The 14,348-nt window shown below is 38.5% G+C and overlaps 2 protein-coding genes across 2 annotated transcripts in view; one reads left to right on the top strand and one right to left on the bottom strand.

Moving 5' to 3' along the window:
• Positions 1–2,391, bottom strand: part of C5 (complement C5) — a 75,844-nt gene extending 73,453 nt beyond the window's left edge. The window contains exon 1 of the mRNA XM_087823222.1: positions 2,327–2,391. Within this exon, the coding sequence (XP_087679348.1) occupies positions 2,327–2,391 (65 nt within the window). The remainder of the gene's footprint in view (positions 1–2,326) is intronic.
• A 10,647-nt stretch (positions 2,392–13,038) lies between these two features.
• The window catches only part of CNTRL (centriolin), a 71,335-nt gene continuing 70,025 nt past the window's right edge, over positions 13,039–14,348 (top strand). The window contains exon 1 of the mRNA XM_087822847.1: positions 13,039–13,375. Within this exon, the coding sequence (XP_087678973.1) occupies positions 13,180–13,375 (196 nt within the window). The 5' untranslated portion in view covers positions 13,039–13,179. The remainder of the gene's footprint in view (positions 13,376–14,348) is intronic.

Below are 14,348 nucleotides of genomic sequence, written 5' to 3'. Positions count from 1 at the left end.
TACCTCAGTTTTATTTTTCATGTGATTATACAAGAATGAAAATGAATCTATGTTTTGAAATAAAATCTTTTAAATATGTGATTTTCTTCATTGTTTATTAAAACTTAAAAACATAAACTAGGTTATTAATTATATATCACAAAGTAAATAGTTTGAATAGTGAGAGCTACTTCTGTTATTAGAAAAAAAGTATTTCAACTCAAAAGGTCATAACTATTGACTAATTCAAGGGGCCTAAGAGCTCATCACTTCATCTGGCAGAATTATTGCAGGCTCCTGTCAAAATTATATTTAAAAAGTCTTTTCAAATCAGGAAGTCTTTAGTAACAATGAAATTAATTTGGAAGCAATTAAGTCCTTTAAAACATCTGGCAGTTCTACATGACAACTAATTTGGAACCATTTACAGGCAAATTGTGAAACAGAGAAAAGAATCTCTAGAGTTCCAACCGTCATCTGATTTCTCCATGTGCTTACCCATGAACAGCAGAAAATAAAAAAACTTTAGTTTTGATGATAATAAGGTACATTTACAGAAATGTTACAATATGCTAAGCACTGTTTTAAGTACTTTATACATATATAAACTCAGTGTTGCTACAACCACTCTGTGAGGAAGGTCTTATTACCCTCATTTTACAGATGAGAAAACTGATTATTTACTCGCCCAAGGTCACATAGCTAATAAATTATAGAATTAGGAATTAATCTTGAGTATCCTGTTTCCTGAATTAACACTTTCAATTGCTGTACTACACTGAATTTACCAAGAGTTTTGCAAATTTAGGGGGGAAAAAAAGGTATTTTAATTTTAGTATTCTTAGAAATTTTATATTTTTTGGTTTATTATTGTTTTAATTTTGAATTGTCTATGTGGTAATGGTGGTGAAACATAAAATATTCAGTGTTTATAACTCTCTAAAAGATGGCTCTGGAACCACCCTTTGTACATATTTTGGTCCTTATCGATTTACCAGTAGCAGCACAATCTAATCTAAAGAATTTCATACTTTTTCTTATTTTCTTTCAATAGTTGCAAAGGAGCAGGCCTCTGAGCTTGCAGGGGGGCAAAAATGTCACTTTGGCCTCTACCTGGAATGTTCTTTCCCCAGATATTTACAAAGCTTGCTCTCTTACTTCCTTCAAGTTTTGTGTAAGTCCCTTAAAGAATGGTGATGGGGAAAAAGAAAAAAAAAGAACCTTATCTGTCCACATTTTCAAATGTTCCCCATCATTTTTTTATCCTATTACTCTCCTTTGCTTTTTTCTTCATAGTATTAATAACCACCTGACCTTATTTACTCATTGGTTCATTCATTCATTCATTCATTCATTCATTCATTCATTCATTTGCTTCTCCCACTAGAATGCAAATGGTACACTCTCCTTTTTTCAAGATAAAGAGAGGCAATGCTCATTAGGGTCAGTATAGTGTAGTAGAAAGAATTCAGAATCAGGCGACCCAGGTTCTAGTCCTAGTCCTACCACTTAATCTCAATCTCTCTGAACTTCAGCCACTTGTTTTTAAAAAATGAACAAATAAATACTACTAAAGGTACTGGGGTAATTGTAGCAATGTAAGAAAATCAGATTTATGACATCCTAAGTACAGATTTATATCCATAATATAGTTTACATATTTATACACTTATGACAAACAGGGGAAAAAACTGAAATGGTAAAGAGGTGTCCTTAATACTAGTCCTGCTTCTGTCTCTTTAGCAGTGTGACCTCTGGCAAGTCACTTCCCCTGTTTGCACTTATCCTCATATGTGAAATGAGTAGGTTCAATTTAGATACTCTCCAATTTCTTTTCAATGATGCTATTTCTAGATATAAGATCAGCATTTTAAGACATTGTTTAAAATACACAGTATTTCAATAATACCCAACATTGTGAAGAATGAGCTCATAAATATAAAAGTAATTACAATAGTTTTTCAAATCACTATTAGAATTAAGCCCCAAGTAACCCTTGTTTTACTATGCACAATATATAGAAAACAAATAAAACTATGCACTTAATATAAATAAGCAATAAATCACAAGAAAGTTTGTTATTTAGAGTTTATTTTGTGCTTTTTCAAAAGAAATTTGAATAATCACTTATGCAATTTTTAAAAACTAACAATCCCATAAAAACTGTCATGTTGTTAGCTATTCATCAAATCAAAATACTTCCATGACTTTCTCATTCAGATGAGACTATTCATTCGGTATTCTCAGATGTAGAAAGTAATTTTCAAATTAACTCAGTCAACTAATTTTACTTTTCACTCATCACAACTAAGATACACTGAAAATAAAGATGGGTTCTTGTACTTACGTTTGTTCCTGTCCCCAACTCTTCCTCAGGAAGATTAAAAAACAAAGTATACCCCAAAGGCCCATGGCTGGAGACAGCAGTAAACCATGGGTATAACCTTTTTGAAGTAACTCTCCTTTTAAATACACCCAGCTTAAAGAATTTGAGTAAATTAGTTTACTGGTTAATTATTAATGTCAGAAAGAGGGACTCCTAAGTTGGAAAATTAAAATAGGAATTGAAGCAACCTTTAACACCCAGGTATAAAAGTAGGAGATATTTTACAGGGATTTAAACCTAGAGAATTTATTTTAATTAATACAAATTAAGGGATTATAATATGGGAGTTTAGCATTACAGTGAATGGCTTAAAGCTAGAAACCGGTAAGTCACATTGCCTTTGGCCTTTCCTCTTTTGACGAGGGTAATTGCTCTGCTGTTATATCATCTGTTAGCATCTAGTTTAGACAGGGCTCACTAGGTGGTCTTTCTAGAGAAGTCCTGAGCAACAGTTTTGTTAGCACTGGAAATGGCCTAAGGATAAGCTGAATCTGCAAAGGAGGTCTATGGAATAGTTCCTTGGTCTATCCCAGTCTAGAAAAGAAGCTGAACGTTAGGTGGAGGTTAAGATTGTGATGGGCAATGAAAATGCCACGACGAGCATGCCAGTATCATTCTTTAGGAAATAAGTAACGAAATACTTTAGTATTTAGTAGGGAATGGATATCCTCCAATATCTATTAATTCATACACCACAAACAAAATTTATATCCATTCAGGCACAAAATATCTTTCTTTCTTTAAAAAAAAAAATTAACTCATGTTAAACCTTTCAGTGAGGATCTTAATATAAGAGCTCAAGAAAAACAAAGCTTCCTATAACAAACGAGTCTAGTAATTCATTTAGAAGGAAATAGTAATTCATTTAGAATGAAATACAACTTTAAGATTTTATGATGTTTTATGTTCAATAGAAAACTTTTTATTTACTACTTTCCTTTTATTAACACTATTTCTACCTTAGTACATAGTAAGTACTCTGTTTTAAAATAATAAAACAGATTTCTCTAAACATTATTCTATAATTCAGATGTTTTATGGTCCCACTGGCATTCCTTGCTTTGAATTAATAAGGTTCTATTTTACCAATACTTTGGTACTGAATTCAACAGGGAAAAAAGGCACACAAAGGAAATTTGATGTACACATTTCACTAAAGGTGTCTCTTGCATATGTTATAAAATGGTAAAAATATGCCACTATTCTCTGACCATCGAGCCCATTTCAAAAGAAAGCCTGTAAAATGATTAAACTGGGTTGTGAAAGACGAGCCAAGTTAAAACAAACAAAGTACTCTTGCCATCATTTTCGGGAAAAGTTATTAGGAGAAAGTGAGAACATTCAAATTATCATAGATAATATTTGTATGTTAAGCGCAAGTTTCTTGCTTTTATTATGAAGTCAATATTGAAAATGATATTGGTTTCTCTGGTAGAAAACTTTTTTAAAATGATGAATCTCAAAGGTCCTTAATAGAACCAAAGTTCAACAATTTACAGATTTGTAACAGTGTTTAAAGTTTTTATCTGCCTTTTAAACAGGACTCAGAGATGGATTCTTCTCTACATTTTAAAATGATGACCTGCATCTCTAAAGGTGGGGAAGCTATGTCTGGCAGAAACTCTAGTGGCCACCTGACCTTCCTGCTAATGCTACCTCAGTTCTACCCTCAGAACTGAGCCCAAATGACTTCACTTAATTAACAAGTCCACCTCCTGATCTGGGTCCCACTTGATTCTCCAGCCTCAGTGTTCCCATTCTTCACTGCAGACAAGAAGCTGAATTGCTTGTTATTCTTGGAAGTCACCACAGCACAAAGGTGCTCCTAGGATAATTGACAGTTAGCCAAATATTATTACTACTATTATTATCCTATTTATATCCTTAATGTGGTGTGTCATGAGAAACATGGTTTAGATATGGGTTGCTGCTACCAGCACTGCAGAACTCTGCCCACTCAGGTGCTCAACCACAACACCATGTGAAAGGGAATTTGGGGTGCAAACTATATCCAGTTGGGGAACCTTATAAGTACATCTCTCTCATTAGTCACTTGTCTTCCTATATATTTATATGAATTTTAAAAGACACCGAGCTACAAAAAGTTTACTGAAACAAAGTATTACATGAAAGTCTAATGTATAAAGTAGTTAAAGTAAAGGTGCTTCACTGTGGGGTGGCCCTGCTGCTTGCCTGTCTCCCAGGCATGCACCCCTACATGGCCGTTGAAGTGGATCAATGGGAAACCTGGGGTCCCTGGCACGTGGTTTAAAAACACACTTAAAGCCCCAAACAACCTCTTCCCAGTGGCCTTGTTTCACTTGGACCATTCCTGTTACTTCTATCAATATCCCCAAGTCCAGCTTGAAATTAGTTTGTCAGTTGATCAGGCTGAAGGAGGAACCATTCTCTTTTCACCTTATGCCCAAGATCTACTGCTTTAGCTGCAAATTAAAATTCTTCTCCCAAGCGACTTGGGCTACCAACACCAAGCCCTCTAAAAGCTCCTTGTTTCATCACAATCCTGTACCTGTGTCTCACATTCAAGACCCTGGTATCTCAACATCACACTGGGAATTCACACAGACTCCACAAGGCCTGGTAGAGGATAATGGAAAGTGAAAACTCCAGGTATGTACTCCAGAAAAACTTTTACACATATGCCTAAAAAGACTAGTATAGAAATGCTCTCTGTAGGATTATTTGTAATAGTAAAAATTTGGCAGAAACCTAAAACAACAGAAAAATGACACTTTATATGCATACAATGGAATGCAGTTAGCTAATAAAACCAGCTTGCAGAATGACACAAGGAGCATAGTTACATTTATATAAGTTTAAAAACATGCAGAGCAATGTTATTGTCTATAGATATTTACATTGGGAGTAATAACATGTATGATTATGAAAAGTAAATATTAAATGAGGATAGTAGCTTTGTCTGGGAAGAAAAGCAAAATTTGAGGGTAGAAAGGGGGTATATATAGTGCTTCCACTCTATCCATTACCTTTTGTTTTAAAGGAACATCTGAAGTCAGTATAGCACTGTGTCACAAATAATTCAGAAAAGTTTAGTGGTATATATACTAATATTTGTTAGGTCAGCCTCTGTACTTTTCTAAAAGGTTGAAATATTTCATTTTTTAAAAAGTATGGTTTAGAGTGAGGCAAGCTTGAATTCAGATTCTGGCTCTGTCTACTTAGCTATGTGATCTTGGGCAACTTAATGAAACCTTTGAACTTCACTTTTGTCATCTGTGAAATCAAATAATAAAATGCCTCAAAGAGCTGATGGGAGAATGAAATGAAACATGTATAAAGTTTTTGGCCCTGAACTTGAATCTGAAAATGTTCACTATTATTATTACTGATTTAAGATATATTCATAATCATCTACTCTTTGTTTTTAAAAAATATTTCAATTGATTTTTGGAGAGAGAGGGAGAGGGAGAGAAACATCTATGTGAGAGTGAAACATTGATCGACTGCCCCCTGTATGCTCCCTAGTGGGGATCCAGCCTGCAACCCAGACACGTGCCCTGACGGGAATGGAAGTGACAACCTTTTGGTGCATGGGGGGCCACACAACTGAGACACAACAGCCAGGGCCATCTACTCTATTTTTGATATGTGCATTGGATCCTAGCAATCTGTATTTAATACAGTTTTACTGTCTTGCTGCTGCCAGGCAGAACAAAACACTGACAATCTCATAACTCTCAGGATGGAATTTTTTTTTTAAATCCTCACCCGAGGAGAATATATTTGTTGGTGTTTTAGAGAGGGAGAGAGAAAGAAACATCAATAAATTGCCTCCCATGTGTACCCCAACTGGGATTGAACCCACAACCTAGGTATGTGCCCTGACCGGAAATTGAACTCACAACTTTTTGGTGTACGGGACAATCTTCCTAGCAACTGAGCCACCTGGCCAGGGCAGAATATTAGAATGTCTTTCTCATAAGCCCAGCAGAAGTTTGCCTCCACTTCTTTTGTTTGTTCACTGTCAGTTAAAATTCTCGGATTAGATAACTGACCTCTTAAGAGTCCGTTTAATTGCTACATCCTGAGAGTCTGAGATTCCTAGTGAACAAACGAGCACAAAAAGTTTTCCACAGACCAGATCCTTTTTATAGAGGGCAGTAAATTTTTTCTCGTTTATGGCATTGACTTCTGTTAGCAGACTGTGTATACTCTACCTCTTTATCTCATAAACTGTAAAAAGGTCTTTGCTCAGAAAGCTACTCCTCACTCTGTTACGCAAGATGTTGTTGAAACATTTACTTCCCTGAATTGGGGTAGTAATTGAGAAGAAAGGCGTTAAGTGTTAATTCACCATCGCAACAAAACCTACAAACTCGAGTGCACTTTAACAGATGCTGAACAGATTCAGACATAGAGGACATTTTTCCCAACTTTTGCAGAGCTTATCTAAATAACGACAACATAATTAGTAGCTCCTAAAATGTATCAGTTATTGCAATAATTAACTTTCATAAGTTGTCTCTAATCTTCACAACCACTCTGAAGGGTGTTATTATCCTCTTGTAACTGAGGAAGAAACTGAGGCTCAGAGAAATGCAGTGATTTGTCGCAGGAAACACATCTAGTAAATTGCAAAGATGGGGACTTATGTTGGGATCAGTAGGAAAAAGGGAGAGATGAGAGATACCAAACCAGGCTGTAGTCTTACCTTCCCTTTGACACCTTCTCCAGCTATTTTGTTTGTAGTTGATTCTCCATTTTAAAAACTCTTGAAGAATTTATAGTCTGGTCCACATATTTTGATTCCTGTTTATATGCTATTGTACATTCTAGGCAAAGGTTCAAAGGTACAAGATGGGAATAAGTGTGATATAAATGAAGAATTTAGTTTGACTTATATCTGATTCTCTCTTCCTCAAAGGTGCTGGGGTAAGACTGGCTAAAGTGACAACCAGGCAAATGGCAGATTGGGGAGATTATCTGGAAAGGTTAAAAGGAAGAGCCAGAGAACACGGTGGTTCAGATCCAAGGATGGATGGATTTGTGGTTTTTTTTTTAATCTTCATCGAGGATATTTTTCCCCCCATTGCTTTTCAGAGAGAGTGGAAAGGAAAGAGAGAGACAGAAACATCAATGTGTTGGTTGCCTCCTGCACATGCCATGACCAGGGCTGGGGATCGAGCCTGCAACCAAGGTACATGCCCTTGGCTGGAATCGAACCCCGGATCCTTCAGTCCTTGGGTCGATGTTCTAACCACCAAACGTGGTTCTTTTAAAGTCATGTTTTAACCACTCCAGGCATATGTGATATGAATTACATTCGATTCAACGTATAGTTATTGGATGTTTAATAAGAGCATGGCACTACGCTCTTAGTAAACTTTTTAATGTTCACAGGTAACTTTGGAATTTAAGGTGGAGAAACTTGATTTTGATGAATAAAGCAGAAAAGACAACCAAATGGGATTCTTTGGGAAAATGTTTCAAAGTTGGACGTAGACACAAAATGCTTGGAGGCTGCTCTGGTCTTGCACATTTTCTGGGTGTAACACAGGATCTGCCCTGACCAGATCCCCTTTACTGGGCCCAGTACATCCATTCCACAGATGCTGTGAAAGTTGGCTGCTAGTTTCTTAATTGCTCCCTCCTCCAGGTAATTCGCCACAGCCACAGAGACATCTTGTCCAGAAATGTCTGGAAAGTCACATCCTCTCCCTGGGACTGGTCCACAGTCAACAACTGACTGATTCTGGGGCACAAGAGACTAGCTGCTCTGCCTCAAATACTAGGAGCAGTTGAGACTCAAGGGACAAATATGTTGAGGATCGCCCAGATCCATGCCGCTCTTATATCATCTTTTTAACTTGAGTTCAGAATACCTAGGTGAGCCTGACCCAGATTCTTAGTTGTATTGGGCTTAATGCAATCATGTTCTGATGAAATTCCTTCCCTAGCCCCTGCCACAGCCCACAGGAATATTTTCCACAGCCCACAGGAATACTCGCTCCCTTAAGCGCGTGGCAGCTGAAGCCCAAGCTGCGTTCGCTCAGCGGTTCATCATCTTCTGGCCTGCTGGTCCCCGAAGCAGAGAGTTTGCCTCGGAAAAGGTAGCGCAAGGCACCCAAGTTCTAGGCCAGACGGCCAGCATCGGAAGTGCAGGGACTTGGCGACAGCTCTACGTCAGTCCTCTAGGTCGTCCTCTGGCGCTCAGCTGCCAAGGATCATGTCAGCGTGAGGCGTCTGAAGCTTCGCCTCAGTGACGGGACGAGCTGGCTGGCAGCTGCAGCAAGAAACCTCACCTCCCTCACGCTCCACACGCCGGACATACCCGCCGCCCAAGGCTTTCCCGCGCCTTAGCGCGCCGACGTCTAAGGCGGAACAAGTGGCGGGAAACCCCGCCCCCCACAGCAACGGGGAGGGGCGTGGCTACGGTAGGCCCCGCCCACGCCGCGCGCTCTGCCCCAAGGCAACCGGCACAACGCAACAAAATGGCTGCCGCGCCGCTGGGCACCTGAAGGGAGTGACCCGAGCGTCTCAGCCCAGCCTTCTGTCGGGGACCCGCTCCGCTCGGCCTCTCAGCGGTGAGTGGCAGGTCTGGTAGCAGGCGTTCTGCGGCCTCTAGACGGAACGGTGGGGGCCGGCGGCAAAGGCGGGAAGGCCTGGACCAGCTCGGGAAGGATTCGGGGCGGGGGCGTGTGCTTGGGAACTGGGATTGGATGGGAAGGAGGGGAGGGCCCAGCACGGGCGTGGGGAGGAGGTGGAGGCGGGAGGTTTGGATGAGGAGGGAGGAGGAGGAGGTGTTCGGGACTGGGGGGTGCGGGGCAGGTGCGGATGGAGGACCCCAGTGTGGGGCGCTGAGAGGAAGAGGGTGGGGCTGGGGGGTACCAGGTGGCCGGGATAACGGGTAGTTTGGGTATCCCGACGGGTGTCCTGGAATCAGGTGAAATACAGTACATGGAAAAAGAGGAGAATTAGGATATTGGGAAGAAAAGTGAAAAGGAGGGTTAAGGGAGGGGTGAGTTTTGAAGTAAAAACTTGGTTTCAAGTCTTGATTCTGTCACCTTGTGTGTTACTTAACCGGCTCCGTGACTTTGGGCGTCTTCCTTAATCTTCCTGAGCATATGTTTCCTAATTTGTAAAAATAACTTCTAATTATTTTTGAGTGTACAGAATATGTCAGATTCAGTTCTAAATCATTCCCATGTATTAACTAATTTAGAATTTAAAATAACTTGTATGAGGTTACCATCCCCATTTTAAAAGTAATGAAACTGAGAATCAGAGAGGTTAAGTAATTTACCTAATGTCACACAGTAAGGAAAACCAGCATTTTAACTCAGGCTGTTTAGTTCCAGAATCCACACTCTTAATTCTTAATGATACACTGCTATTTGTGTACATGAAGTTAATAATTCTGATTTTATTCAGTCTCTGCAAGGATTTAAATTTGGTAATGTCTTTAGAGCCCTTAGAACAGCCCTTTCTACAAATATTTGTCACCAAACAATTGACAAATAAGAATCCTTGCTGTCTTATAGCTTAAACTCTATGAGAAGAAACAAGCAATAATCAAGTACTTTCACAATAATCATTTAATTCTAATTGTAAGTGTTGGAAAGGAGACCATTTTGTGCAGAGACCATGTATAATAGGGAGATATAATCCTGCTGTGCATCTGGAGTGTAGACACCCTGCCTTCTCAGCTCTGTATTATTAGAGCCTAGCACAGTTCTTGGAGCAAAAAGTTGCTCAATAAAATTGGGTGAATGAGTTAATAAATTAATGGAAAGATATGAGAAGCTTAGGTCTTAGGATATCTGAGTAGAATGGACAGAGATGTGAGAGGAGAATTCGGGATGTTAATAGGATAGAAAAGGACACAGAGATCAGGGTGTTAAAAGGGAAAAGCAAGCAGCTAGGTAATTATGTTGGGATGAAGAGGAATGGGTGGGGGTTTGAGTATTTTCTTTGAGGAGGGAAATAATTAGAAGTCAGAGTATTGGAATGTATTAGGATATCAGAATATTTCCTGGGATGAGCAGTTTGGGAAATCAGGATGTATGTGAGCAGTTTGGGAAATCAGAATAGATATAGAGGTGTTGAGGCAGGGTACTGAAAAGAGCTACAGAGAAATGGAGGAAACTAATATAGCGTTAGAGAATTCAAGGGAAAGTTTGGCAATCAGAATGAGATGAAGGATGGGAGGCAGGGGTTGACAATTGTGTTGGGAAAGAAGACTGTCTAGATTAGAGACTTTAGAGAGGAATGGAATCAGGACTAGAGAAAGCTAAAGAGTAAGAGTATTTAAATATGGGTCCAAGGGTATGGAATAAAGTAGAGTTATACGAAAAGTACTGAGATGTGATTAAACGACTAAGGGATGTAGTGGAGAAGGGATATGGAGGTCAAGCAATGGGGATAGATATCTGCAGATTGGAGTGGACTGGGAAGAGATGGAAGGTTTGGGGATTGTTGAGAAGATCAGAGAAGACGACGGAAAATTAGGAATGCTAGGAAAGGTTGGATAGAGGTGGAGGTGTACTCTCTACCAAGCTGTGAAGGATGGGATTGTTAGATCAAGGCAAGTATCTGAGTCTTAGAGTGACAAAATGGGTAGTGTTTTGGTACCTTGTCATATGAATCCGATATCACATCATTCCAGTGGTTTTCTCTTGCACTGCAGACCACCTTGTGGGCCTTCAATATGAGTTTCCAGCTCTGGACTTTGGTTTGTTTTTTTTCTTTTTGTCCTGCCTCTTCATACACTCTAGCCCTACCTCTCAGCTCTGTCTTCTCTGTTCTATTGCTTGGCCTTTGTTTATGTTATTGCAAACAACATCCTAAGGCCAAAAAACATCCCCAGTTCTCCCTTAAAATTGTACTTCAAGGTTTACTATCTTCAGGTGGTAGCCTCTGAAATAATGCTAGCCATTCTCAAACACAGTAAATCCCTAAGCCCAGTTCAGTGAGTTAGACATTTTAGGAGATTGTAATACATTATCTGTTGTTTCAATGTGCAGGCTTTATAGGAGCTATGGCAACCCAGGGAGGGGATCTAGGAAGGCACTGTAACTTTGGAACCATCACTTAATCTTTCATATTACAATTCATAAAAGGAAGGATTTGATCTTGATTTATGGATCCATTCTAATTTTTGTTTTAACTCCATAAGTGAGTAAGGTAGAGTTTTCTAATCAGGAAAGGAAACAAAGGACTTCATGATAGTCTAGTGAGGCCCAAAGGGTCTTGGTCATTAGGATATTATGAGAGGAATTCAAGATGGTTCAGTATTTTAAGAATTAAGAGAGAACATCAAGATGCAGGATATAAAATAATTGCGTTGCATAAAAATATAGGATGTATTTTTTAACCAAGCAACTAAAAAATATATAAAGTGTATTTTTTAGCATGTGGCATGCACAATTATTTTAATTATATAATTTTCTATCATGCTATGGGATAGAGGAAGATATATAGAAGTGGCAACTGGGCCTTGTCTCTCCACTCTTCTATTTTTTTAATCTGTTGCTCTTATGAAAACTACATTTAATTCAGGAATAAATAAAATTTTAGCTTTAAAGCACATGCCTCTTAGCTCTTCTCAAGTTTGAGTATGTTATTCTTATTTAGGAAGAGAATGCCAGTACAGCTTAGCACTGAATCATTAATATTACTGAGACTTTTTCTGTGGCAGAATGGTGATATAAGACATAAAAGTTGTTTACCACACTTGTGAAATCAGGACCAAAACCCTTGTGGCTATGGCATAAATAGCAGTTATGTGAATTGGGGGAAGCTTTTCAGACTTATCTGGATGGTTTAACATGAAAAAATGAAAGAGAAAGTAAAGACACATATAAGTTTGCAGTTTAAAGTGAACTGGACTACTGGAACAAGGCACTTGGCCATGTTATAGTGTATAACTGTGAAGTAATCGCTTTTTGAAAACAAATATAGCAGATTTTTGCTCCCTTCAAACCAGATCATGAGTTCAGTGATGCTGTCATATTAAATTTTCTGTCTTATTCCCCTGAGCATTGTTCACTATTTAGGGAACACTGGAGGTGAAACAGGATGGGAGGAAAATGAGGGAGAAATGGGGAAATGATAAATTCAGTATGGATGTTTTGAATTTAGGATGCCAGTGAGGTTTCAAGTAGGCAGTTAGAAATAGGAGTCTAGAACTCAGAGAAAAGTTGGATTGAAGATATAAATATCAGTATACAGGTGGCATTGGGAGTCATGGGTGTGTGTTAGGTTGTTTAAAATGTGATTAGAGAAAGACTAGAAGAGACTTCAGGACTCTGACATTTAAAGAGTGAATAGAGGAGTGTAAGCCAGCAAAGGAGGCCAAAGAGTGGTCAGGGAGGCAGGATGATACCAGGAAAGTGTGGTACCCCAGAAGCCAGAGGAGGAAACTTTCAGGAAGAAGAGAGTGCTCATCAGTATTAAGTTCTGTTGGTTGTTAAATATTTATTTTCAGCTTCCTATATTCTAGGATGCGTTGTGGGTAGAAGGGCTTTATGACTAGCTCTCGCCAGTAAATTGAGAACAGAAATGACAGGTAAGATTTCTGGCTGGAGCATGTGTCAATACAAGACCCTGTGGAGGACTCTTTTCCCTCTGGCAAGGTGATCAGCTTAGTTTGAAATAGTGTCTGCTCTTGTCAGCTTGGAGTAGTGTGCGTCCTAGCATTTATTAGCTTCTGAGTTTATAACTTTGTAGTCTTGAAAATTCTAGAAATAATTTTTTTAATAGCTTAAAAAATTAACCTTGTTAAATATACTGAAAACTCTTTACAGATTTTGGTGGACACTTGTCTTCTTGCAATGAGGAAAGGTTCTCAGCAAAAATTTTCCAAACCAAAGATGCCATCATCATCTCTTATGTCAAATATGAGATCTAGGTCACTTTCACCTTTAGGCGGATCTGAGACTTTGCCCCTTCATTCTGGAGAACAGTGGTGTAAGCAAGTCGGGATTGCTGATGAAAACACTATACTTTTGGACTACCAAGACCATAGAGGTATTGCTTTCTAATCTAAGAATTTGACCACATATTCTTAAATAGAGATGGAAAATAATGAACTTAACCTTTTTGGTCCAAATGTAAAATATATCCTGGCACTAACTTGGCCTGTTTTTATTGACAGACATTGTGTAAGGACAGTGGAGGATGGAGGCTTCTACGTAAGGGTTAGGAAAAGGGAGTTTTCAGAAGAGAAAGCTTTATTTCCTGTGGTGGGAGAGTGCCTTAAAGCTCATCTGCCAAATTTATCATCAGCCTTTCCTCATGGGCAGGGCAGATCTTTTCACTTCAGAATGGAGTGCCTTAATTCAGTATAAAAGTGTTATCTACACTTGGGCTATCCCAGTTGCTTATTGGCAAACTGCTTACCTGTGAATGGTCTGATTTCCACATAGGATATATATATGTTCCACCAAGGTTTTTATTTTCTTCTTAAAACCATTCTGTTTGGAATCTATTTTCAAAAATAAATTCTTTTTCCTAAGAATCAGTTTAATGTGATTAAATATGAAAGAAAACCATATAATTTCTTTGCTAAGTCACTAAATCAGAGCCATCAAACTCTATTGACCTGAATTTATGATCAGTTTTTATTAATAAACATTATAAGCATTGAGTTTAGACTATATCCTTGCTGTCAGTTGGTACATGGTTATTTCTAATTTGTTTGCTATTTTAGAATATTAGTCATTTTCTTTCCTAGAACAGCCAAATTAAAGGGGAAAAAAATTTTGTTTTCAGCCAAAATAAGTGTAATATTAACTCATTATAAATAATCATAGGGAGTCTTTGGTCCACAGTATGGATCTGAACCCAGGGTTAATTTTTTCCTGACTCATAATGAAAGAACCAAGAGGCAATTTTCTTTTTATGACTGCTTTTGTAAACTGTAACATGGCTTTAATAAACTTTGATGGCAATATCTTAGGACAGGATGTGCTATCCATCAAGCTAGTACTTTATATCTATG

The sequence above is a fragment of the Miniopterus natalensis genome, chromosome 12, assembly GCF_054644295.1.
Source record: "Miniopterus natalensis isolate mMinNat1 chromosome 12, mMinNat1.hap1, whole genome shotgun sequence".
NCBI classification, from domain to species: Eukaryota; Metazoa; Chordata; class Mammalia; order Chiroptera; family Miniopteridae; genus Miniopterus; species Miniopterus natalensis.
This window is presented reverse-complemented; position numbering and strand designations above follow the sequence as displayed.